We start from the raw sequence: 24,804 nt of genomic DNA, 5'->3' as shown, positions 1-24,804 counted from the left end.
ATAGATTAAGATACCTGAAAAAATTATAGCCAAACCTTTATAGGTATATTCACTCATATCAAATGAAGAGAGTCGTTAAACCGGGAAAAAATGTTATATTAAAGAATGCATTATCTCATTTTAGATATATCGTTTAATCAGTTCATACGTCAAATGTCGAATGAGATAAACGTGAAATATTCAGATAGGAAGACGAAGAAAGAGAATCGCTAAGGTAAGAGTTTATTTTTTAGAATTACAGTAATCCTGTATCCGATATACAGATTAACAATCATTGATATAAATATTATAACATAAGACTTATACTTGACTATAATTTCATCATCATTATATATATATATATATATATATATTTCTTACATTTTATCTCTTAATTTCGAATGTAGGAGTGGCGATATATCTGAAATTTTAATGCGCAGTAACAGGCTTATATCGAAAACAATACGAAATAATGTTGAATTAAAATTTAAGTTATAATTAATTAAGCATAATTAATTGATAATTGTGAATGCTTTTAACGTTTACATATCTTCGTGATAAAAGTATTCGTCAACGGGAGGCGAGTAACTTGAAAATCTTGAAACGTTATAAAGACAAAATAAAGAGAAGGTCGAAACTAACTCAATAGTTTGGTTTTTAAAACACTAAAGTATTAATTTTAAAAAATTGATACATCAGTAAAGCAGTAATTGAACATCAAACCAACGTTATCAATTTATCTCAAAGAATTACATATTACTTAATCTGCATGTAATAAAAGTTAAAATGTCATGTTACTTGTGGGCGTAATGACGTAATTTAAAAATTAATTTGATTTACAATTTGAAAATTTTAAAATAACTTTTAAACGGTTTTTAAAAACATTTTGATTTTCAAAGTAATTTTATTTTGTTATTTTAGTTTTATTTTTTTAATTAATTAATTTTGATTTTATTTTCGGTTTCTGTTTTGATGTAAAGGTCAGTTTTTAATTATTTTTTTATTATTTTTAAATTTATTTTTAGTTTTAATTAATTTTTAAGTTTAACTTAAGTATTAATTTAGTTTTTATAATTTTTATTTATTTACTTTTTCGTTAATTTTTCCTGACTTTTTTGAACCATTAATTACAATTTTTTAAATTAATAGTAACTCTCTCTCTTCTTTTACGATATAACTATAAAAATTGTTTTAGTGTTGTTTCGCGTGAAAGATATTCAAATTTAAATTTATTTTAATTTTGTTTTTTTTTTTTTATAAATTTGCCTGCTTTTTAATTTAAAATTTTAATTATGAGAGGGGTTAGCATTGATTGAACTATTGGGCTACCTAGTATAAGTTATTAACAATAAGAACTCACATTTTTAATCATTTCTTTTTTCTGGTGTACTCCTGGAAGACTTTTAAAAGATTTCATTGTATTTAAATCATAATATAAATCTTAAAAATTTTTAGTTATATTGTATATCATATGTCATATTTCATAATCATATGAAATTTTAATATTTCATATGATTATGAAATCTATCATATAAATAGATAGATTTCGTATCTACGTAAATCGAGAACGTTTGTTTGTTTGCTAGAGAAAATCTCGGAATCTACTGAACCGAATTTTGAAATTCTTTCGCCAGATGAATGTAGTACAAGTGGCGTGCCGTCATTGGAAGCGGTGGAAGCGCCGCACCCACCTTCCAATGACCGTCCCTTGTATTTTCTAAAATATAAATTTTCATATTTTGACGTTCAAAGTACGTTAAAATATGAAAATTTAGAATTATAATACTTTGAATTAATTAAAATTAATATTTTATTATAACTGCATTATGTATCTTATTAAAAAATTCTATACTATATGTGAAAAAAACGATAAGATTGCTATTGTATATTCGAATGTCAGTGGCGGAATGGAAGTGCTTCCGAGACAGCTTTCACGACGAGAATAACTGAATGGTGTAAAGCAGCCAGAGGGCATTGGCGCGTGCGCTTTACAGAGCACCAAACTCAACCGGTTTAGCTGGTGGAAACTACACACGTGTAACGCTTCCAACGATTCTATCCCTTAGCCACTGGCAGGGAGCTATCTGACTAAGTGAATTGGTTAAGATTTAAAAAGTAAAGAGTATTCAATGTTATTTTTATGTACTTTTTTTGCAAAATTATATTTAATTACAGTATAATTTTAAAAAAATTATAATTATGTTGACAGATTTTCAGACAAAATCTTTAGAATTTTTATCATTTAGATGTTTTTCATAATATTAAAATTATTAACAATTTTTCCAAGCGTGATTTAATTCTTTAAATTAAGTAAATTTTATGGGAAATTTTTTGATTTATCTAAATTACGTAGCGAATCGCAATATTCTTGTCCGGACTATATTGACAAGTAACTCTTAAACATAAAACATATTACAATTAATGTCTATCCGAACAAAGACATACTAAAAGAATTATATGATTTAATATCATTAATTTTTACGGTACCATCTACCAGTGGGTCTGCTGAGCGCAGTTTTTCGACTACGGAACGAATTCATACATTGGCCAGAAACACTCGGCGGGAGGAAAAATTGTCGCTAGCGTTGCTTTCGATAGAAAAAGTGGTTTTAAATACGTCGATGGAGTCGACGACCAGCGACTTTTATGATAAAGTAATTAACGACTTTGCGGAAAAAATCGCCAAATAGAGTGTTTATAAAAAATTAAAAAAATAAGTTTTTCTATCATTCTTTGTATCGTATCAATTTGTATTATGTATGTATTATTTGTATTTTAAAACTAAAATACATAAATTGTTTATTTTTGTCATTTCCAGTATTTGTTTAAAACTTTTATGGAAATGTGATGTACCGAACAGGTCTGACCCGTCACGAAAGACGCGAAAAAACGGTTAATTTAGAGAAAAATTTATTAGTTTAAAAAAACAGGTAAAAGTCGTTTGTATCGGACACCCATTGTTTATATCAAACTGCAAGGCAGAAACCATAAATCGCGGAAGGAAGTCGTCCTATGATCGGTGGAAGATCGAATTTATCTTCGATTATGACTTTTCTCACTCTCCAGGTAAGTCTCGTTACGTTTAGTAACCAGGGACCAACCACTCGGGAAGCGTGATTGAGGAAGAACGACCAATCAAAATGAATGAAAGAACGGAGATTGATATAATCTCCGACAACCGAGGACACCTCGCACTCGGTTAACGTTCCGAATAACCAAAACGCCGTGTGCCAACGCGCAAAAAAAAAAAAAAAATACAATTTATCATCTATTGTGCCAACCTGTAACCCGTGCCACTTCGGACTTAGACTGTGTCCCCGACTCCAACGGACGAAGTCTCCCCGTGCCTTACAGACTCGTCAACGCCACTGTCCCGGGGCCACCTTCGATCGACCATCGAAGAACCACATCGACGCTCAGGACGTCCGAACGGCTGATTGTCCTAAAGCAAACTATTTTGTACATAGTGTATGTTTATTTTATGTTAAAATAAACGGTTTTTGTCAGATACTTGTCGTCTTTGTCTCTACAGCCACCACCCATGTACGAATGGACCCTAGACCATTACTGACGCGCAATTAACTGATTGCCCCTGGAAGTCGGCTTCTTACAGAAACACAGCTTCCTGAACCGAATTTTGAAATTCTTTCGCCAGATGAATGTAGATAATATACTATTTTCATATTAGAAAAGGAAAAGCACTACAACGATATTTTTACTGCGGCATTAGTCTCGCATTGACGTTTGTCTTCTCTGTTCAAGGTCAATTTCCTTCGCCACATTGTGGGCGTTTTTAAACTTATCTATACTTTCGGTTTCGATTCGTGCAGTTCGGGTAGTTGTGTATATGCTTTGTTTATATTGTCTTAGTCGTTCGTTCCTTATGTTAATACTGTTATGTTATGCTGACAGATACAACTATAATGAGCGGATTTTCTTTTCTTATATGAAACTAAACATTTGTAAGTAGGCCTATAGTATTTTTATGTGTTCGTTGTTTTATTATTAATCTACTGTACTATTATTTAAAAATAAGAATTTTTTTATGTTATGAGAATTGACACAATTGCAGATACGAATTAATCTATCAGGACATTAACAGAGCTACAGAGCGTGCTCTTAGGAGCAAAAAAGTAAAAGGAACCATATCTCTATATGTGACCCTTCGCGAGATATAGCTCCCGAAATCAGCCTACTTCCAGGCGCAATCGGGAGTCACGAAGACTATCGCGTTTATATTCTTCCTAAGTGACTATGATGGCTTTGAGTAGTCCACTTGACTGTTCGTGGAGTACTTGATTTTATATAGTTTTGAGGGTTGTGGGGGATCGTCCCTAAGCATGTGCTGAAGTGCGATCGAAAGCGAGCACGGAAGCGCCTGACTACATGCTCCATGTCGGTCAAGGTTTTGGTCAACATACGACGAAGTCGTGCGGAACAATGGACAAATATCGTTCATTAGTTGGTCTGAAATTTTCAAATTTCAGTTTTAAACTTGCAGATCTATATATCCCCTGGCATCCGTTTGCCTGTCTCTATCTGTCCTTCCTTAATCTCGAGAACGGAGTTAGATAGATTAGGTGACCTGCATGGCTCAACTTTTATCAGAAAAGGTATAATGTACAGGCATTATTAAAATGGAGAGCATTGCAGCCCAGCATTGTGACGATGGCACAAATTATATTCGTTTCTTTTATATTTGCAGAATAGGCTAGAAGTCATGAATTTTCTGTCGTTCGTTGATAATGGGAATTAGAAAAAAGGTAAAAAGAGGGCCCGTGCGCCAATGTATTGGCGTCCTTGGTCACGTGACTAACAGTACTACCATGTGGTCTATTAAAATCTTTTGCGATATACGATAATTTGTATCCTAAATTAATCGCCTTAACGTGTATATTTCATAAAAACTATAAAACTTCAAATATATTTGTAATGTTTACAAAACGTTTACATTTTGTCATGTGACTTATTACATGCTTCACTTTCACTATCATTAGTACGCAAAATGTTAAAAATTTTGAATTTACTGCGTCGTTTTACTTTAGTAAACGCAAAATAAGTTTAATGTACAAAATTTGTCTACCTATTGAATAAAACAACATTGGAAGTCGCAAGTGTCAATCAGTACATTTGGTGTACTATATTCAAGAAGTGGTTCAGTGCTGTTAAATAACTATACAAATTATTTTCTTTGCTTTTAAAATAAAAAATCTTTCAAGTTGTCAGCCTGAAAGAACTAAAAAATTTTGGACAAAAATTTTTGCATAAAAATCACACGTTCAACGAAACTCAGCAAATAATAAATTACACCATAAATTGAGATAAAAATAACAATGTTCTAAAAATAGAATATATAAATTAGACATAGATATTGAACTCAAGGAAGGGCATTTGGTCACCAATGTGTATGTCAAGCCGACGCAAAAATCATACATTTGTATAAAATTTATGCAAATAATGCATGATTTTTATGCAAAAACTTTTTGTGATTACTCGAAAGGACCACAGAGGGTTTGAAGCAGTTAAAATGCTATGGCTACAAGACACGGTAGATATTGTGGAAAATTTTTATCATTGTTTTATTGTGAAAGCGCCGAATCCTAAAATAAAAGGTCTGCGTTTTGATCATTTTTAACTTTATGTAAATTTTTTAATAATCTATAATTGTTGTTTTAACGAAGATTTAGTTATATCTTCAAGCCAATTTGCTGTTACTTCTGAGTTGGACTATGAAAAGGATGAAAAAAATAGACTCGAAAAGAGTTATATTTTTTATGTAAGTCTTCTAAAGCTTCAAAGGATAGAAACGACAAATTTTAATAAGTCTTGTATTAAAATTTAAATGCAAAATAAAACTAACAGCAATATTATACACATTTATTTATTATACTTTATCATTTTAATTTTGATTTGTACACGAAAGCCTATATTGCACTAAAAACCGATGTCTTTAATTTTATTCTTCTAAATCATCATCAGAAATGTCACTTAAACTTTGGCTGCTACTAGTTTCTTCCTGTTCGTTTTCTTCATTAACATCAACAGAAATATCACTTAAACTTTGGCTGCTACTAGTTTCTTCCTGTTCGTTTTCTTCATTAGCATATTTCTGGATAAATTCCTTTACCCTATTTATGTAATCTTGCGGAGAATTTGTATACAAATAAGCGGCCTCCACATTTAACGGATCGGAAGGGTTTGGATAAATTAAAAGTTGAGGCAAGAGAAACTCAAATATATTCGATAAATCGTATAAGGGTGTCCACGTTTGATTAATTACATCCAAGCAAACTGTTCCCGATGCTTCATCAATGTTTGGATGGTAAATTTTATTCCCAAATCCAATCGAAGGCGACTTATATGGATAATCATCGGGCAAATACACATTAACTGTCCACACTCCTCCTTCATAAAGTGATTCTTTCGGCCCATAAAATTTCACAGCCAGTTCATTTATTTTATCCGATTGTTTTACTTCGAATTTACTATTTATAAGCCTCATTATATCGCCTTTCATTCGGTTTATATTGTCGCCCGCAGCCATTTTAAAACAATTGGATTTATTTTGTTATATATTTCTTTGTTTTATTAAATTATTACGTTTAATTTTTATTATATACTATTTTATTATATTACATTTAAATATGCTCTCGTTGGCCAAAAAAAAAATTCTTAGTTGTAGAAAGGTCAACAAACTTTTTTTATTTTTCTGCAAAAAACACGTTTAAATTTTTTTATTTATGTCAAGCTTTTTTAAACAACTAATAGCATTGAACTCGGCGGACATAATCGATTGCAACTTCACAATTCTCATTATTCACTATTCAACAATTTAATTGATTTTAATCGCAGACTACGAGATATAGATTGGTCGGAAAATCAGAACTAATTGGTGCAGCAGTGATTGACTAGTTCAATCCACTGCCACCGGGATCGCTTCTAAACGCTCATCTTTAAACTAGCGTCAATCTATAGGCGCGTTGCCTGGTAAAGAGGCTTTAATACAGTTGAATAAGTAAGCCAATGGCATAACTCATTTCATTTGAAACGGGCTATATCATTGGTTTGTTTTTCCAGCTGTGTTAAAATCGTTTTTATCAGACGTCGATGATTAAATTAATTAATAAAAAACAATCCTTTTTGTTTCTTTTTATTTTCTTTCGTTTAAAATTAATGGATTTTAGCTTTAAAAATTATAAAACGACATACATGTACATATTTTTGATTGTAGATTATTTTTATTGTGAACATTTCAAGTAAACGACGACTTCATTTTTCTGATTTCCATCCTTGGTGTGAAGAAAAGTTCTCTGAAAAAAATATGGACAAATTCTTTATGATTTTCCCAAATCCATGCGATGTAGGAAACAGTTACTTTTAGGTATTTTGATCTTACAAATAAATAAATGTCCTAAAAGTAACTTCTGCCAAAAAATTATAAAATATTGATAATTTAAAATATTTTACAGAGAAAAAAAATGTAAAATGTAACTTTTATACAAAACATACAAGAGCACAAATTGGTAGTTTATAGAAAACAATCCTCATACCGGTACATATAAAATCCAATATATCTTCTTAAACCTTTAAATTTCCGGTACCCAAGACGAAATTAACAAATAACTAACGTTTTCGATTCTCCTCCGAGATCATCGTCAGGTTCTTTGACGGTTTAAAATGGAACGAGTTGAAAATAGAATGCTTTTGAAATTCAAAAGATAGAACATCTCCAGCGTGCAATAACTGAGAAAGATCCAACATGCATTTAATAAACAGGAGACTATCATAAAAATGACGCTGTCTATCTGTACAGGAATACTACACGGCTACCAATGCGGATGCACCTCGGAGATATATCGCCACGCATACGATAAAACGTTACTCTCCTTGAAATTAATACACTTCCCAACTAGACAAAACGGGTTTTAACAAAGACATCCAGTATAAACTAGTTTCAACTAGTTAAAACGCATCCTAACTAAAAACTGGTTTTGACTGTAACATATAGAGTGATTCGGGGTAAGATGGTAAGCGGGGGAAGATGCCTACTTTTTGATATTTTCAAACGGTGACGTCAGATATTGTCATGTGTTTGTATGATGAATCGTTGGGCCAATATTGAGTGCGGAAAGCTGTAGTTGGCTACCGTTACCTCATTTTCTACATCTGAGAAGAATAAAAGCAAGATAAGAACGAAGTTTTTGTTGTGAAATGTTTCTAGAATCATTTTAAAACTAAAAGTTAAAATAAAATTTATTAAAAAATGCTAAAAACAATTAATGTGTGAGTTAAGGTTCTAAAGTTTCCATTGTGAGCTACCGCCGATCTCGATCGGACATGCTAGAACACGTGACTCCACTAGGCATCTTACCCTGACAAATGGGAAAGATGCCACATTTTTCTTGGGGTAACATGCCTATTTTTTGTTAATTGAATTCCAATATGCCTATTTTTAATAAATTTTTGTTTTCTCGTTTTATTGCAGGATATGCATAGAAATTATATAAGGACTTCTCAAAAAGGTTTTTGGACTGAAAAAAGCTTTCAGCTAGCTATAGAGCACGTTAGAACGGGCGGAAACTTAACAATACTTATACTGCGCTGTTATACTTACTATGAAGTACTTTGTACTACATATGCAATAAATTAAATTTGGTTAAGATATTCGAAAATTAATTTTATGCAATTATATTTGTTATCTTACCCTAATGGCATTTGGCATCTCACCCGGATACTTGGGGTGAGATGCCTAAAATGCCAGACAGTAAAAAAGTCGTCATTGCAAACACAATATACAATTATTTTTCATATACTCCAAAGTTTTATTTGAAAAACATGCTCAAGAATATGATATTTTCGTTAGAGGCCTCCAAAACCCAAATTATCGTTATAATTTCCTTCATAAGCAAAATGTTAGGCATCTTCCCCCGAATCACTATACATAACTTTATTTATTTCTCCCAAACATATTTATGTAGCTAAAATTAGTTTTAACTAATGTTAAAAGTTAAAACTAATTTTATCTAAAATCAAAACATGTACAGAAGTAAATTAACTAGACAAAACCCAATTTATTTAGTTAAAACTAGAATTTACTGCTAGTCAAAAATGAATTTGAGTTAAAACTAGTTTTAACTAGACAAAACGGGTTTTAACGAAGACATTCAGTATAAACTAGTTTCAACTAGTTAAAACGCGTTCTAACTAAAAACGGGTTTTGACTGTAACATATATATGTTACTGTAAATGCTCGAACTATGGTAAATCCTAAAATCGTCCAGTAAAACCTAAGATTTACCAACTCTTTGTGGTAAAAGTCTGAAATGTTCTGCGATCATTGTTAATTTCGAACTTTTACCAACATTCACTCGTTATATCTTAGGTTTTACCTCAGAGACACAGTAAATGAAAAAATAGTCCCCGCTACCCGCATCGCACCGCGTCTTCGCTCGCCGCATTCCATCGTTTGACACGTTAGAACGCGCACGTTAATTCTAATCCTGTTTGAGATTTCGCTGTCTAAAAGTTATTTATGAATCAAGATGAGTGTGAAACGGAGATTTTATGAAATAATGAACGAGCTCGTGGCAAGCAAGAAAGATAATAACTTTTATCTCAATAGGGGCAAATACGCAAAGTGTTTGGAGGAAGTAAAAGCTGCAAAGAACATGAAAAAGAAACTAGCTATTCATTACAGGTGTATAAAGCGTTACGACATCTTGACAATAGGCGGCGAAGAAAAGCTAATTGAGCCAATGAAGGAGAAGAATGGAGAAATAAAGTATTACATTTGTTACGAGGACTTATTCAACATTCTCGAAGAAACGCATGTTGCTGTTGGCCACGGTGGAAGGACACGGATGCATAAGGAATATATCCGCAAGTATAAAAATGTAACAATTGAGGCTACTATGACATATTTGAAACTGTCAACCCTGCCAAGAGAAACAGAAGACTTTGAAAAAGGGCATTGTCGTCAGACCTTTACTTCACAGTGAAATGAACTCACGTTGTCAGATTGATCTAATACAGCGTTTCTCAAAATAGGAGATAACGCCCCCTTGTGGGCGGTGAGTAAATCTAGGGGGCGTTGGAGGCAGGGTACTGAACGGGGACCAAAGGCAAAAGTTGGGGTCACTGATAGCAGTTCCATTTCTTCTGTTAAACGGATAAGAGGAAACATTGCGTTTAATGGTTTCCAGATGTTGAGAACAATGTACGGTAAGGGCATAAAGTGTGAGATTCATAGAAAAGTTTTCCTAAGAATATTTCCAATCCTTTCTCACACAAGAGAAAATGAGTTAGGGGGCGTTGGGTATAACTTTATGGAACAAAGGGGGCGGTGTATCGAAAAAGTTTGAGAATCACTGATCTAATAGAACAAACTACCCCAGATGGAAATCATAAATTCATTTTAGTTTACAAGACAATCTTATCAAATCTACGATCCTTTGTGTGCTTCAAACTAACCGCGCCGTAGAAGTTGAATACCATATTTTGGATATTTTCACCACTTTTGGAGCGCCGAGCATCCTTCATTCCGATAATGGTCGAGAATTCTCTAACCAAGTTATTGAGAGTTTATGCTCCATGTGGCCGGATGTAAAAATCGTACATGGAAAGGCAACACATAGCCAAAGTCAAGGATCAGTGGAGCGTGCTAATCAAGACATAGAAAATATGTTGAGCACGTGGATGGAAACCAATCAGTTATCAAAGTGGTCAGAGGGTTTAAGATTCATCCAGGCGATGAAAAATAGAGCATATCACGAGGGAATCAAATGTTCCCCCTACGAAGCAATGCTTAGTTGTCCAATGAAAATGGGCCTTGCAACTTCAGTAATCCCTAGTGATATGATTAGAGTTATAAGATCTGAAGAAGATTTAGAGGAGTTGTTGCATTCGCATGACAATACGGAACAAAATAATGAGCATCGAAAATGCAATCGAACAGGACAAGGAAGAAAGCATTGTTGAAAATGCGTCAGAAGGGTATATAGACAATAGCACTGTCAATGATAAAACACAAGAACATGAAATAATTATTTCTGAGAAAATAAAGGCGAAGCAAATAACCGATGATTCCAATGTAACGATTCAGAGACAGAAAACACGACTGAGTCTCAGAAGTTCTTGTAATTATACCAAAAAAAGGTAGAATCTGTAGTGATCATAAGAAACAACACAAAATTGAGTTTAAAGAAACAAGACGAAAAAATGAAAGCCATGTCTGTTGATAAATATCCAAATGTGAAAATTGGCCAAAATGTAAGACTGAAAGTGCCTGAAATTGACAAAGCTAAAACAGACCCAAAAAACTCTTTTCTAACCTTTGTATCCGGTACTTCCTTTACTGTTCAAAAACAAACGTTTTCGGCCTCACTCGAGGTCTGCTTCAGGTTAATCGAACAAAAGAACAAACGAGAACTGGCTTCCAAATTATTTGAATTAATCCTCGAGGAACTTTTAGTTTTAAAATATATTCGAACCTAATTTTGAATATACGCGTGCGCTATGTAGCGTTGCCGTTTTCGTATTCTTCGCATACGTAACGCCATGCGTATGAAAGGGCGTTGCCGTCCTTAAAGTTTATGCATTTCCCTACTCGGCCGGCCCTGTATATTTCCAGGGCTTCGAGGGCCCTGATGTCATCCGTCTGAAAGGATCTATTTATCAATCTGGCGTTGGATAGGTCCGCGTGAACTTCAGGATCGGTGGCGTAGGTGGATAAGGCGGTGGTGCAACGAGCATGGTTTATATCGTATCTGTGCTCCTTGACCCTCTGTTGGATAGAACGTTTAGTGGAGCCAATGTATACCAATTCTCGCCCAAATCTGTCATCTCTCACTGGAATACTGTATACACCTGGAGCTCGAAGCGGGTTCATTTTGTCCTTGGCGTTGCGCAACAATTTATATATATCTTGGGACCTTTTGTACGCCACTCTGGTACCAGTTTTGGTTGCAATTTCCTTATATAAGGTCTGTAATCGCCGATTGTATTCTACCACCGCGTATCGGCGGCCGGTTCTTGAATCCGATCCCCATGCGTAATGGTTGTACCTTGTGTATCCCGTGGTCTGGAATAGGCTCGTGCTAGCTTTCGTATTAGTTCTTTTTTGTACCCATGTGCCATCGCGATGCGTTCTATCTTCTGTAGCTCCATTCTAGTATCCTCCAACTTGGAAGGGTGTGTATATGCTCTTCTAACTAAAGCGCGGAACGCTGCGATTTTATATGTGTAAGGGTCGGCTGATTTTGCTGGAATAAACCATGGGATGTAGCCAAGTTTATAGTATATACCCGTTTCAATCCTTCTTCCATTTAGTCTGATGTTAATATCCAAGAAGTTGGAATTGGTGGTATACATTTGGTCCATTTTAAGAGTCAACCCGTATGGATTGTTGTTCATGCGACTTAAAAAATCATTGATGTTCGTTTCCGTTTTCCACAGGATAAATACGTCATCTACATATCTTTTATATATAACTATATCTAGCTGACCCGGCCACACGTTGTTGTGGCTCAAAATGTATCTATTATAAATGTATAACACTTCCCCCGTGGGGGGAATTTCAAAAAATCCCTTCTTAGTGTACATTCTCTTGACGTACCCTATTAAAACGCAATCAAAAACGCATCTAAAATAGTATAATAAAAGCCGAGTTCTTCACAGTAAGCCTTAATCCCGTCACTTTTCCCGCTGGGGAATATCGAAAAATCCCTTTTTAGTGTATATTCTGTTGACGTAACGTATTAAAACGCAATTAAAAACGCAAAAAACCGCATGTAAAATAGTATAATAAAAGCCGAGTTCTTCACAGTAAGCCTTAATCCCGTCACTTTTCCCGCTGGGGAATATCGAAAAATCCCTTTTTAGTGTATATTCTGTTGACGTAACGTATTAAAACGCAATTAAAAACGCAAAAAACCGCATGTAAAATAGTATAATAAAAGCCGAGTTCTTCACGGTAAGCCTTAATCCCGTCCATCTCCCCCCACTGGGGGGAATTTCGACATGTATATTATATAAAAACACGTGCGTATTCGAATGCAACGTTGTGTCAAAATTTCAAAGGAAACGGTAGGAACAAACGAACGTTATATTTTATTTATATAGATAGATAGAAAATGATCTGCTTCAGTCCATTCTCACAGAAAAGCAGAATGCCTGACAGAAAAGCAAACTTAGGTCGTCGGAAGTTAGCGCCATCTGTTGGACATAAAAGCCTTAATCCATATATAAATATATTTTTGAAAGGGGGAAAATGGTGTAGGGGTATGAAAAATAGATAGTAGCCGATTCTCAGACCTACTGAATATGCATATCAAATTTGGTAGAAATCGGTAAAGCCGTTTCGGAGGAGTAAGGTAACTAACATTGTGACACGAGAATTTTATATATAAGATTGGACCTATATTGTGGTATGACGGTTTCTTCCAATTTACGTAGAACCAGTTCACATAAGTCGCCTGAAAGCGGGCTGCCCATGGGTACCCCACGTTTCTGTATATAGGCTCTGTTGTTGAACTGAAATATGGAGTTATAACACATGAGATGTGCCAGCTCGAGGGCTTGCTTACGATGTGTTGGTGTTCTGCATTTGGCCAAGAGGAGATCCCTCAGAGCGCAGAAACATGGTTCTAACTTTATCGATGGGTATAATGAGACAAAGTCCAACACCGTGATGAGTGTCCCATCTGTTAGCTGCGTTTGCCTTAATAGGCCTATTAGTTCCGTGGGGTCCTTGACGATTAGATTGTAATCCCTCAGATGGTCAGCCGCAATGTTGTGGACTGCTTTCTCATGGAGTTTCGAGTATATAAGGAAATTGCAACCAAAACTGGTACCAGAGTGGCGTACAAAAGGTCCCAAGATATATATAAATTGTTGCGCAACGCCAAGGACAAAATGAACCCGCTTCGAGCTCCAGGTGTATACAGTATTCCAGTGAGAGATGACAGATTTGGGCGAGAATTGGTATACATTGGCTCCACTAAACGTTCTATCCAACAGAGGGTCAAGGAGCACAGATACGATATAAACCATGCTCGTTGCACCACCGCCTTATCCACCTACGCCACCGATCCTGAAGTTCACGCGGACCTATCCAACGCCAGATTGATAAATAGATCCTTTCAGACGGATGACATCAGGGCCCTCGAAGCCCTGGAAATATACAGGGCCGGCCGAGTAGGGAAATGCATAAACTTTAAGGACGGCAACGCCCTTTCATACGCATGGCGTTACGTATGCGAAGAATACGAAAACGGCAACGCTACATAGCGCACGCGTATATTCAAAATTAGGTTCGAATATATTTTAAAACTAAAAGTTCCTCGAGGATTAATTCAAATAATTTGGAAGCCAGTTCTCGTTTGTTCTTTTGTTCGATTAACCTGAAGCAGACCTCGAGTGAGGCCGAAAACGTTTGTTTTTGGACAGTAAAGGAAGTACCGGATACAAAGGTTAGAAAAGAGTTTACGGATTAAATAAACCGGTAGTCAGACTAGTAGATTGCGTAGTTTACAGACCCGAAAACCGTTATTGCAGTTGTAGTAGATGTAAAGGACAACGAGTTTTACCAACTAGGTACCAAAATTGAAGTACTAAAGCAGCTTTATACACGAAATCAATTTACCTCATGCCCTGAAGACTTTATCAAGATAGAAGAAGTTGTTAAATATAAAGAAGTGAGTCTTCGAGAAGTTGTCACAAAATTGTCTTTGACCGGAGGACAAGGTTTCAAGAAATACAACTGCCTAAAAAAATGCGTAACGAAGAAGTGCGCTTGCAAGTCATCGCGATCACTTTGTAATTCTAAATGCCCTGATAGCTCTCCATGTTGTAACAAGTAAAATCCTTTTTTTACTTTTATTAAATGATAATGAATGCCAAATGATTAGAAAAAATACTGTGATTACTGATTAGCTTAGCCAACGTAGGCTATTATATTATTTTTGACAAGATAATTTAATTTTTGTTATGTTAAAAAAGCATTTTTAAACTGTTTCACTAGTTATCAATAAATGGGACTTAGTAAGTTGATTGTTTATAATAATTTCAATAGATGATTATTAAAATACTCAGTTTTATTTCCAAAACCAACATTTACTAATCGTCTTTAGTAAAACCTACCATGTACATACCAAATTCTAATGGTAAAAGCCCGAAAAATCATACCACTTTATAAAAATCCTTACATTTACCAATTCATGTTGGTAAATCCAAAGATTTACAAGTAAAACCTAGGATTTACCAATATACGGGCTTTTACAGTAACATATATATATGCACACATACACACCGTACTGTACATTTACATCAAAGTATTATATTTCTTACATAGAAATGTAAAGTTTTAATGTTAATTTTTCCCACTACATAAGTAATTTGTGAAAGTTTGCTGAATATTAGACGTAAAAAACAGATTTTGAAAAGTTTAAATTCGTTTAAATTAATAATTAAAGTTACAAAAATCATAAATATCTATAAAAATATCTATATCGCTTAATACATAATCAATACAGCAATATCTTCCTGTTAGATAAATAACATTTAATATTTAATCTTTGAACTTCAAACTTAGTTTTTTTTTTCAAATTACATTCTATCCATCGGTTTAATTCATAGAGGCAAAATACATTTAAGAAATTTAAAAAAAAATTTTTATTATAACATTTGCATAGATTACTATCAATAATATAGATTAAACGAGAACCTTAACATTATTAACGTTTCTCGTTTACTTTTTTAATACACTTCTTGGTTACTTTGAAGCATTTTTAAAATATATTTGAAAATATATATAAAATATATAAAATATATCATATATATTATATGAAATTTTCTATTGGAAGAACGAAATCGATCCGTTAATTTCATATTCAAGTGATACTGAAAATGGCTGAATATTTGCAGTGTTATAAGTTAGAAATATGTGTATATTATATAAAGTAATAGTAAAACTAGCAAAAAAATATTTCATGTTGGCAAATGTGTGTAGCTGCAGAGGGCTATTTCAAACAAGATCTTCACTACGCTTACACTAATAAAGAAATAAAAATTACCTTAAAAGTTCGATTTACGTTTGCCTCTACCTATTAAAAACGTAATGACCAAACTTTTAATAACAATAAATATTATGACACAGTGATTATGTTACACCTATTTAAAAATACATTATTATGTCATAATAATGAAACTAGACAAAACATTCCAGTTAAGGTATTATGTAAATACAATAATTCCTTTAATTTAATATTTGCAGGAGTATTAAGCGTATATTGTTTTAAACAAGAAACGATACCCTTTATAATTCTGTAGTCTTTAATCAAAGGTAAATGTCTTAATTTTTTCTTATCGAGATTTCTGATACTCGGAGTTATTGTTTATCGGGTTGAATTTATATTATCGAAAAATTATCTTATCAGGTTTAAAGTGTAGATAAATTGTCTTAACGAGAATCATTGCATCGGATTATCGATGACGTGATTTTGTATGTAGGATTGTGAATCATCTTTTTTGAATGCTTGGGTAGCGAAACCGCTTTTGGTCATTTATTTATTTTTTGACTATCCTGTGGGCACAGAGGATTTTTAGCAAGCCCACTGTGGGTTCGCAATGGGTACGGCCGGGTGGTGAAAGACAGATTCCGGGAAATATCCGGGACAAATCGCTCGTGAAAGATTCCTGGTGTTTTTCGACCCGTCCGGATTCGTTCCCGTGTCCCATGAGCGGTAGGTTGAAACCTTACCCGTTCGGCCATACTTTTGATTATTATTATTTCAACTTTTTCCGTCCGGTGAAAATCACATTAGGCATGTATTGCTTAATCTATATGTATAATATATGTTTTGCGAGAATCTGTACTGTCTCCTCTCCCAACGTATTTTTATTTTATATCATACTATAAAGCAGACATGGGCAAATGCGGCTCTGTTTGAGTTACATGTGGCTCTTGCTGAAAGTGTTAATTTCTGCTTTTTATTATTATTTTTACAATTTTATTTCCACAATTTTGTGAAAATATGTAATTATATATATGTAATATTTAGTAATTTAGTTCCAAGTTGGTGCAATAAATTAAATTGACATTTCATATCTATTTTTTTAAAACAAGTTCTTGACCCGGATGGGGGAAACCTTATCCTTCCCCGCTACGACAGTTCAGAAGTGCGGCTCCCATGCATTTTGCAAAACCTACATTTCGGCCCCTACTGAACTCTTGCTTGCCCACCTTTGCTATAAAGTATGGTATAAAATAAAAATACGTTGGGAGAGGAGACAGTTTTCTCGTACAAAAATATTGGAAGACATGTTTTTTCCGTTCCATATGGATCGGGCCCTTGGCAATAAGAACTTTTTAGCAAGCCGATTATAGATTCGGCCATGCCCCTAATGGAGAGACCGGGTGGTGAAGAATGGGGCCCGACATATTCGGACGGACGATCATCTGAAAAATCCTTAGGGTTTTCGGTCCGTCCGGATTTGATCTCGGATTCCCAGAACTGCGGGCTGACATCTTAACCGTTCGGCCATCCTAGTAACGTCGACTTAGCTGAAAGTCTGTTTACCCGCACGCATAAATTATATCTCATTTCTCTTGTATTCCTTTACTTTTTACTATAATTATTTTACCTGTTTATTTATTTTTTTATACTTTGTATTAACTATAATTGTCTACAGTCGATTATGGTAAAATCTGAAGATTGAATAATTCCATTATAATTTCAATAACAACGCAAACTCTTCTATTGCTTATTTAATTAATCCGAAATTTCTTTCGATTCTTTCTATCTCAGAAATAGTAAGACGACTTTCATTCACTCCCACTACTGTAGATGTTACGAGGAAAGTAACGTACAAAACTGGTTAAACTATAATGTATTTCACATTGTTTTATATTTTATAGAACTGACATGAGTTGTAAACTGCACAATGTCTTATGTTTTAACTCAGTATAATTAATGTAAATATTAAATGACATCGGAATTCACAGCCTTTTCTATATACGATAGGAATTTCGAACTGAATGATTAATGGTATATTCTCGACCGTTAGTATTTTCCTTATTCATGAAGTACAACAAAAAGACATCTAACACAATATAAGACCTACAGTAAATATAAAACATTGACATGATAGAAAAAATAAAAAGTCACGATCTTAAATCATAAATGCCAACGTAAATTAATATGACTGACATACGCGTATTTTATATATTATTAGTATAAATGTTTGGATAAAACATTATATTTATAAATGTAGACCATTTAATTACTCTTACGGACGTATTTTATTTTTAAAATATAATTTTTATATAGTTTATATTTTAACTAATCAATAAAATTTTTCTGATCGATTTTCAAAATGTTCTAGATTATTTATTTATATTGTTATTTATTTAAGTAGATACAAATTGTCTCACAATAATTAATATGCCATAATAATTAGCTTATTAGCTTTACAAGTTTTAATTTAACTCTTGCGAACACGAACAGTCCTATAATTTGAATTATTTATTGTTATTTTCATTAGAAAACTGTTCACAATTGGAAAGGGCGATACTAGATACAACCACACTATCATTTAAATGCATAAAATCGTTGGTCAATTTTATCCATTGAAGATACAATGTATTAGTTAACACGAACAACAGATTCGAGAACAATGTCCTACTTTTCATCGATGCTGGATGAAATAAAACTCTAGATTTTAGACGTTGAGAAATCCGATTCTATCCCATCCCTTAAGACATTTATCCCCCAGGTAAGATGTAACCTAAAAAAGCAGTAATTATTGTAATCAAGAAACTTAATACAAAACGTCGGTTCAGCTGACAAAATTTGATTTATAGCATTATAATGTAATATTAAATTATCTCAATTGCTATTTTATTACTAACTACATTTTAAAAATTTAATTCCTTTAATTTTACATGTCGCATGCGTCTTATATATGCGTTTTCCCATAGGCTATTGAATTTCCCAAACGGCCTTCAATGGGCTACAACTAACTCTTATGTAGCCCATTTCTTGAATTAAAACGTTATTATTTAATTAAACATATTATTATTATTATTATTATTTGCTATAACTAAGCAGCTTTTGCATGTATTCATGTTGGATATTTTTAATGAAAAATTTTAATTGTAAATGACTTCTTTTAAACTCCTCTTTCCCAAATAAATAAAAATGCACTGTATATTCTAATTTTACTTTTTCAAATATGTTTTACACATTTTCTGCTTTACTAAACAATATATTTCAACTAATTTGTATTTCTTTACATTAAATAAATTATCAATATATCTGAAATCGAGTTAGTATAAACTTAAAAATTCAGCATTTAAATTTCTGAAAATTTAAACCACAAGTCCTAAATATAAGCTAAAATTTATTATACTATAGAAAGAGTTGTTAAACAGAATACATTGATTTGTTATTAATGAATCTATATAGTAATTTTTTCTTCGATAGTATGAAAACCTTTCCGAAGAAACGAAAAAGGATGAAGTTCGCCTATAAACAGGACGTATCACTCGAACAGAGACGGAAAGAAGGGAAAAAGATTAGAGAAAAATATCCAGATCGAGTTCCAGTCATCGTGGAGAAAGTTCCCGACACGCGAATTAATGATCTGGATAAAAAGAAGTATTTGGTACCGTCAGATTTGACAGTAGGTCAATTTTATTTTATAATAAGAAAAAAAGTAAATCTGCGTTCGGAAGATGCTCTGTTTCTTTTCGTGAACAACACAATTCCTATAGTAAGCGATACCATGGGCTTTCTCTATCAACAAAATCACGAGGAAGACTATTTTATGTACATTGCTTATAGTGATGAAAGTGTTTATGGCAGTCGAAATCACAAATTTTCATTAAATGTCTCTCATTTATTTCAAGAGGGAGAGACAGAGGAGATAATAAAAAGAGAGAGAAGAGATAATGAGGAGAGCGAGAGAGAAGATAATGAGAAGAGAGGGAGAAGAGAGAATGAGAAGAGAGATGAAGGAGATAACGAGAGGAGAGAGAAAGAGGATAGAATGAGAAGAGAGATGAAGGAGATTATGAGGGAAACGAGAGAGAAGATAATGAGAAGAGAGATGGAGATAATGAGGGAAGCGAGAGAGGAGATAATGAGAAGAGAGATGGAGATAATGATGGAAGCGAGAAATAAGATAATGATAAGAGAAATGGAGATAATGATGGAAGCGGGAGAGAGAATAACGAGAAGAGAGATGGAGATAATGATGGAAGCGAGAGAGGAGATAATGAGAAGAGAGGGAGAAGAGAGAATGACAAGAGAGGAAATAATGAGAAGAGAGAGAGAAGAGAGAATGACAAGAGAGGAAATAATGAGAAGAGAGAATGAGGAGAGCGAGAGAGAAGATAATGAGAAGAGAGATGGAGATAATGATGGAAGCGAGAGAGGAGATAATGAGAAGCGAGAGAGGAGATAATGATGGAAGCGAGAGAGGAGATAATGATGGAAGCGAGAGAGGAGATAATGATGGAAGCGAGAGTGAGAATAACGAGAAGAGAGATGGAGATAATGAGGGAAGCGAGAGAGGAGATAATGAGAAGAGAGGGAGAAGAGAGAATGAGAAGAGAGATGAAGGAGATAACGAGAGGAGAGAGAAAGAGGATAGAATGAGAAGAGAGATGAAGGAGATTATGAGGGAAACGAGAGAGGAGATAATGAGAAGAGAGATGGAGATAATGAGGGAAGCGAGAGAGGAGATAATGAGAAGAGAGATGGAGATAATGAGAAGAGAGAGAGAAGAGAGAATGACAAGAGAGGAAATAATGAGAAGAGAGAAGAGAAGAGCACGAAGGAAATGAGATGGCCGGAGGTAGAGAAGAGCACGAAGGAAATGTTTTGGGATGAGATAGAGCAGAAGAGCTTGAAGAAAATGTTTTGGGATGAGATAGGCAGAAGACAGAGAAGAGTAGAGAGAACGAGGAGAGAAAAATCAGGGCCATGCAATTTTTTTAATATGATGCAAGTCTTTTTTCTTTTTCTTTTCTTTCACAGTTTAATATGGTGATGCAAGTCTTTGAAATTCTGCCCCTTAAATGTTTTTTATGCCGCCCCCTTACGGTACCGCCTGATACAGCTGCCTCTCTGCATCATAGCACGGCACAGCCCTGAGAAAGAGAGTGAGAAATCTTTACTTAAAAGTCTGTGAACTTTTAATAAGAAATTGAAATTAACTATATATTTGCTAAACCTATATAAAATCTAATACCTAATAAAATAGCATTTTAGTGTGTAGGTTATTATTATTATTTATAAAATATAGATATGGATTACTAATTCGAAACTTTAATTCATTTTTAAAATGATGAAAAAACTTTAAAACAATTGCAATTAGGTGTTGGCGGAATTAATCAAACCGATTAACGGATTAATTTAAGTATTACAAATTTTAATCGTAAGATTAAATTTAATGTTGTGCCGGTAGATTTAAAAATAAAAATTTCACATTCTTCAAAAGAACGTAAAAATACAGTATTTCCAACGGATTAAAACGCTTAAAATATTGACTTTTTTCAGCATTTCAAATAAAATCAGTTTTAAATATATTAATTTTGAAATAACTTCAGTAAACATGAAAATAGCCGAAATAATGTATGTAAACACGAATGTTTTGAATGAATGTACTGTACCGTACAGTATATATTCCAGAGCATCGCGCGCATTTGACTTTATAAAATTAAAACACAACTTGCTTTTCATTTACGAGAAATTATAAAAAATTTAATTAAATTAATTAATTAATTAAAATTAAACAAATTAAATTATTTTTGCTTTTTTGATCTACTACATACGGTATAAGAAAAAAAAATATTTGAACAGTTTAATAATATGTAATTTTTAACATTACCCTTTAACACACTATTTTGATTATGTGAGAATCCTCAAAATTACAAGTAATAAATGCTTTTAAGAGATTTCTCTGTTATAGGGATAAGAGTTTATATTACTGGTCTTTTAAAGTACATTGGTTTTGTAAATTTTTTCATGATATACTTATTATTTTTAATTATACTTTTAAGAAAATTTTTGCGTCTTATTTATAAAAATTTATAAGAAACGACTTTCGTAAATACACTGAAAGATTACACTGGACAACAATGATTTTGTTTCGGGCTCAAAATTAACATATTCTTATGTATTTTCATCTGCTGAATTCAAAAATCACCATAAAAATGACCGATTAGCTCTTGCTTTGGAGATACAGTGATATGTTATTTTTTAGAGCCTACATTTGTATTTTGGAGAAAATTTATTTTTTGAGTGTTGTCACACCTCTCACACTGACATAGCAAAACGTTCTCCATATGTTTGTAGGTTATAAACATAATAAATGTAGCTATGACTTTGAGTTTAATATTGCTTCTGTTTTTCTTGGTTAAAATTCCTGGTTTTGGAGTACTTTTGAAGTGTAATACTGGTTATACCAAAATGCCACGAAAATGTGTAAATTTAGTGAACAATTTTTGTTATATTCGTAGTGAAATAACATTTTCGTCACAGAAACACAATCTGACGCCTCTTCTGAAGACTGCCTATCACCATTATTTGGGTATAAAGGTAGGAGCAGGAGTAGGAGTCATGGGCTCCGCGTTGCAACTCTTGTTCAGTTATACTACGAGAATGACTGAAAAATAAAAAAATGATCTATGGCTTTTGCTGTGCCTAAGGTTTGACGGGAACCTACGAACCATACGAATGACTGCTATTTCTGCTCGACTCCACTTATAAAGGCAGGATTGTCAATGAAGAAAAAAGAAACAGTTCAATACCCAAATATTCCATCTGCAATTCGACCTATTCCACATTCAGATAGTTTACCAGTTCCTACTCCACCTCAACATTATGAGCTTGAAGTAGAAAATGAAGAAAATGTGGGAGAAGTAGAAAATGAAGAAAATGTGGGAGAAGTAGAAAATGAAGAAAAGTGTGGGAGAAGAAGAACCCAACAAGCATTCCACATTCCATGACCCTGATTTTGAGATAAAAGATGATACACCGCAGACTGAATTAAGCGAAATTGAGTGATCTCGTTCAAGATCTAGTCTTGTCAAAGAATAAAGCGGAACTTCTGGGGTCAAGACTACAGCAACGGAATCTTCTCCAACGTGATGTCAGGGTCTCACAGTACAGAGAACGTCAGAGGGATCTGCTTCCTTTTTTTGAGAAGAAAGACAATCTGGTTGTTTGCTGTGACGTTAATGGCTTGATGAAATGTTTCAATTTGAAATTCAAACATTTTCAAAAATTCAAAAACACTTTCAATGTTGTTAGCATATGTAATTAAAATGTGTCGTTTCTTCTTAAGCCATTAAAATCACATATTGCCACCTCTTGTATATCACAGAAACTAGAGCTAATAAAAATTTTTCTTTGTCATATTCGATTTTATCACCCCAAAATTAGTAAGATTCCACTCATGAAATAAAGGAAACATTCAAAAACATTTTTTTTTGTTGTCCAGTGTTATCTAAAGATTAAAGAAAAAAAATCATTCTTACGAATATTTAGTGAAGGTAAAATATCCTCACTAAAAATTATTCTGACATTATCTAGTCTACTGTTTAATGATATATCTAAGATGATTAATGAAGTTTTAAAGTTCATTAATCTTAGATACGTCAAATTTTCGTATTTTTCCTCTACCATTCTAAATTCACTTCTGTTACGAATTTTAATTACTTCTCTAAAGAATAAATTATTTATTTATTACAGTTAAGAATGTGAAATGTGTTGTTGAAGTTAAAACTGCAACACAAAGTGCACATTTTAAAACAGCTATACAAGCTTATCTGCTTCATATTCAATAACTTTTTAGTACATTCAGTGAGAAAAATTCTGGATCAGCGAGTGAAGGAAAGAAAGCCCGTGATTCGTGTAATGATTTCAAGGTACCCGCATTAAAAGTCTTTAAAAAAATCTAGCAACAAACTGCGTAACTTTCCTGGCAAAAAACTTAAAATTGTGTGTGGCGCCATCTGTTATAAGATTTTAACTTTAAAACTTATTATATTATTAACTATTATAAAATAGCAAAAAACTTAATTTTGAAGGTAGAGGCGAGTTTTATAATTTTTTTTTAATTGTAAATACTAATAACGAGTAAAAGCTTCATTGAGTCCAATCTTATTCGAAATATAACACAAACCCCTCTCTATCTTCCCACCCATTTGATCTTTAATTACCAAAATTTAATAGCGTCAATACCTCTAATATACAATTTTCGACAAAAGGCACAGGAGTTATTAAGCTTCAAAATGGGTGAAAAAATCACCCCCCTCCACACACACATTATCATCAATATAGACAGAAAAAACCCCAACTTGTTCTGCATTTCTCGACGTTTCAAGATGAGTCCAAAAATGTAAAAATCTTGGGAGGTCTTTTTTTGACTGATCGCCACACTTTCCCTCTGTTATATCAATATATAAGGGTGTTGCAAAAAAAGAAGTGTTCTTCCTACAATTGGGTGATAGGACTCGTCGAAATGTGTAAAAAAATGTAGAGTAACATATTTGCAAATTCGCGATAGTTACGAAATATTCGAGGTTAAAGTTGCAAATTTGAACCCACTTTTTTTAGGAACTGTGCGTTATCGCTATTTGAACTATCATTTTAAAGACAAACCGAACAACATTTAAAACAAGAAAAAAAAATGCAGCAGTTTCCAATTTATAAAACTTTCAGTTAAAAGTCGTCTCCAGGTTATTTTAGAATCCCATGTTGCCAGTTTAGAGAAAAAAATAATCGCAATGACAAGGTTTTTGAGATTGTTTTTTAATCT

The 24,804-nt window shown here is 33.3% G+C and overlaps 1 protein-coding gene across 5 annotated transcripts; it reads left to right on the top strand.

Moving 5' to 3' along the window:
• Window positions 1–157: 157 nt before the first annotated feature.
• LOC136969649 (uncharacterized) lies at window positions 158–20,511 on the top strand. Of its 5 annotated transcripts, none has more exons than XM_067263924.1 (2): window positions 158–214; window positions 19,461–20,511. In XM_067263924.1, exon 2 carries the CDS (start codon window positions 19,462–19,464, stop codon window positions 20,440–20,442), a length of 981 nt encoding a protein of 326 aa, XP_067120025.1. In that variant the 5' UTR covers window positions 158–214; window position 19,461; the 3' UTR covers window positions 20,443–20,511. The 5 variants fall into 5 exon arrangements, with proteins under 5 accessions (XP_067120025.1, XP_067120035.1, XP_067120044.1 ...); XM_067263934.1 differs by lacking the exon at window positions 158–214 and adding an exon at window positions 1,552–1,619; XM_067263943.1 differs by lacking the exon at window positions 158–214 and adding an exon at window positions 3,605–3,640.
• The last annotated feature ends 4,293 nt before the right edge of the window (window positions 20,512–24,804 follow it).

Source organism: Centruroides vittatus, unplaced genomic scaffold (genome assembly GCF_030686945.1).
Source record: "Centruroides vittatus isolate TY-2023 unplaced genomic scaffold, ASM3068694v2 contig_1035, whole genome shotgun sequence".
Taxonomy (NCBI): Eukaryota; Metazoa; Arthropoda; class Arachnida; order Scorpiones; family Buthidae; genus Centruroides; species Centruroides vittatus.
This window is presented reverse-complemented; position numbering and strand designations above follow the sequence as displayed.

Excerpts from the sequence above, each read along its gene's own strand:
- LOC136969649 (XM_067263924.1), top strand. The coding sequence starts at position 19,462 with ATGAAAACCTTTCCGAAGAAACGAAAAAGGATGAAGTTCGCCTATAAA.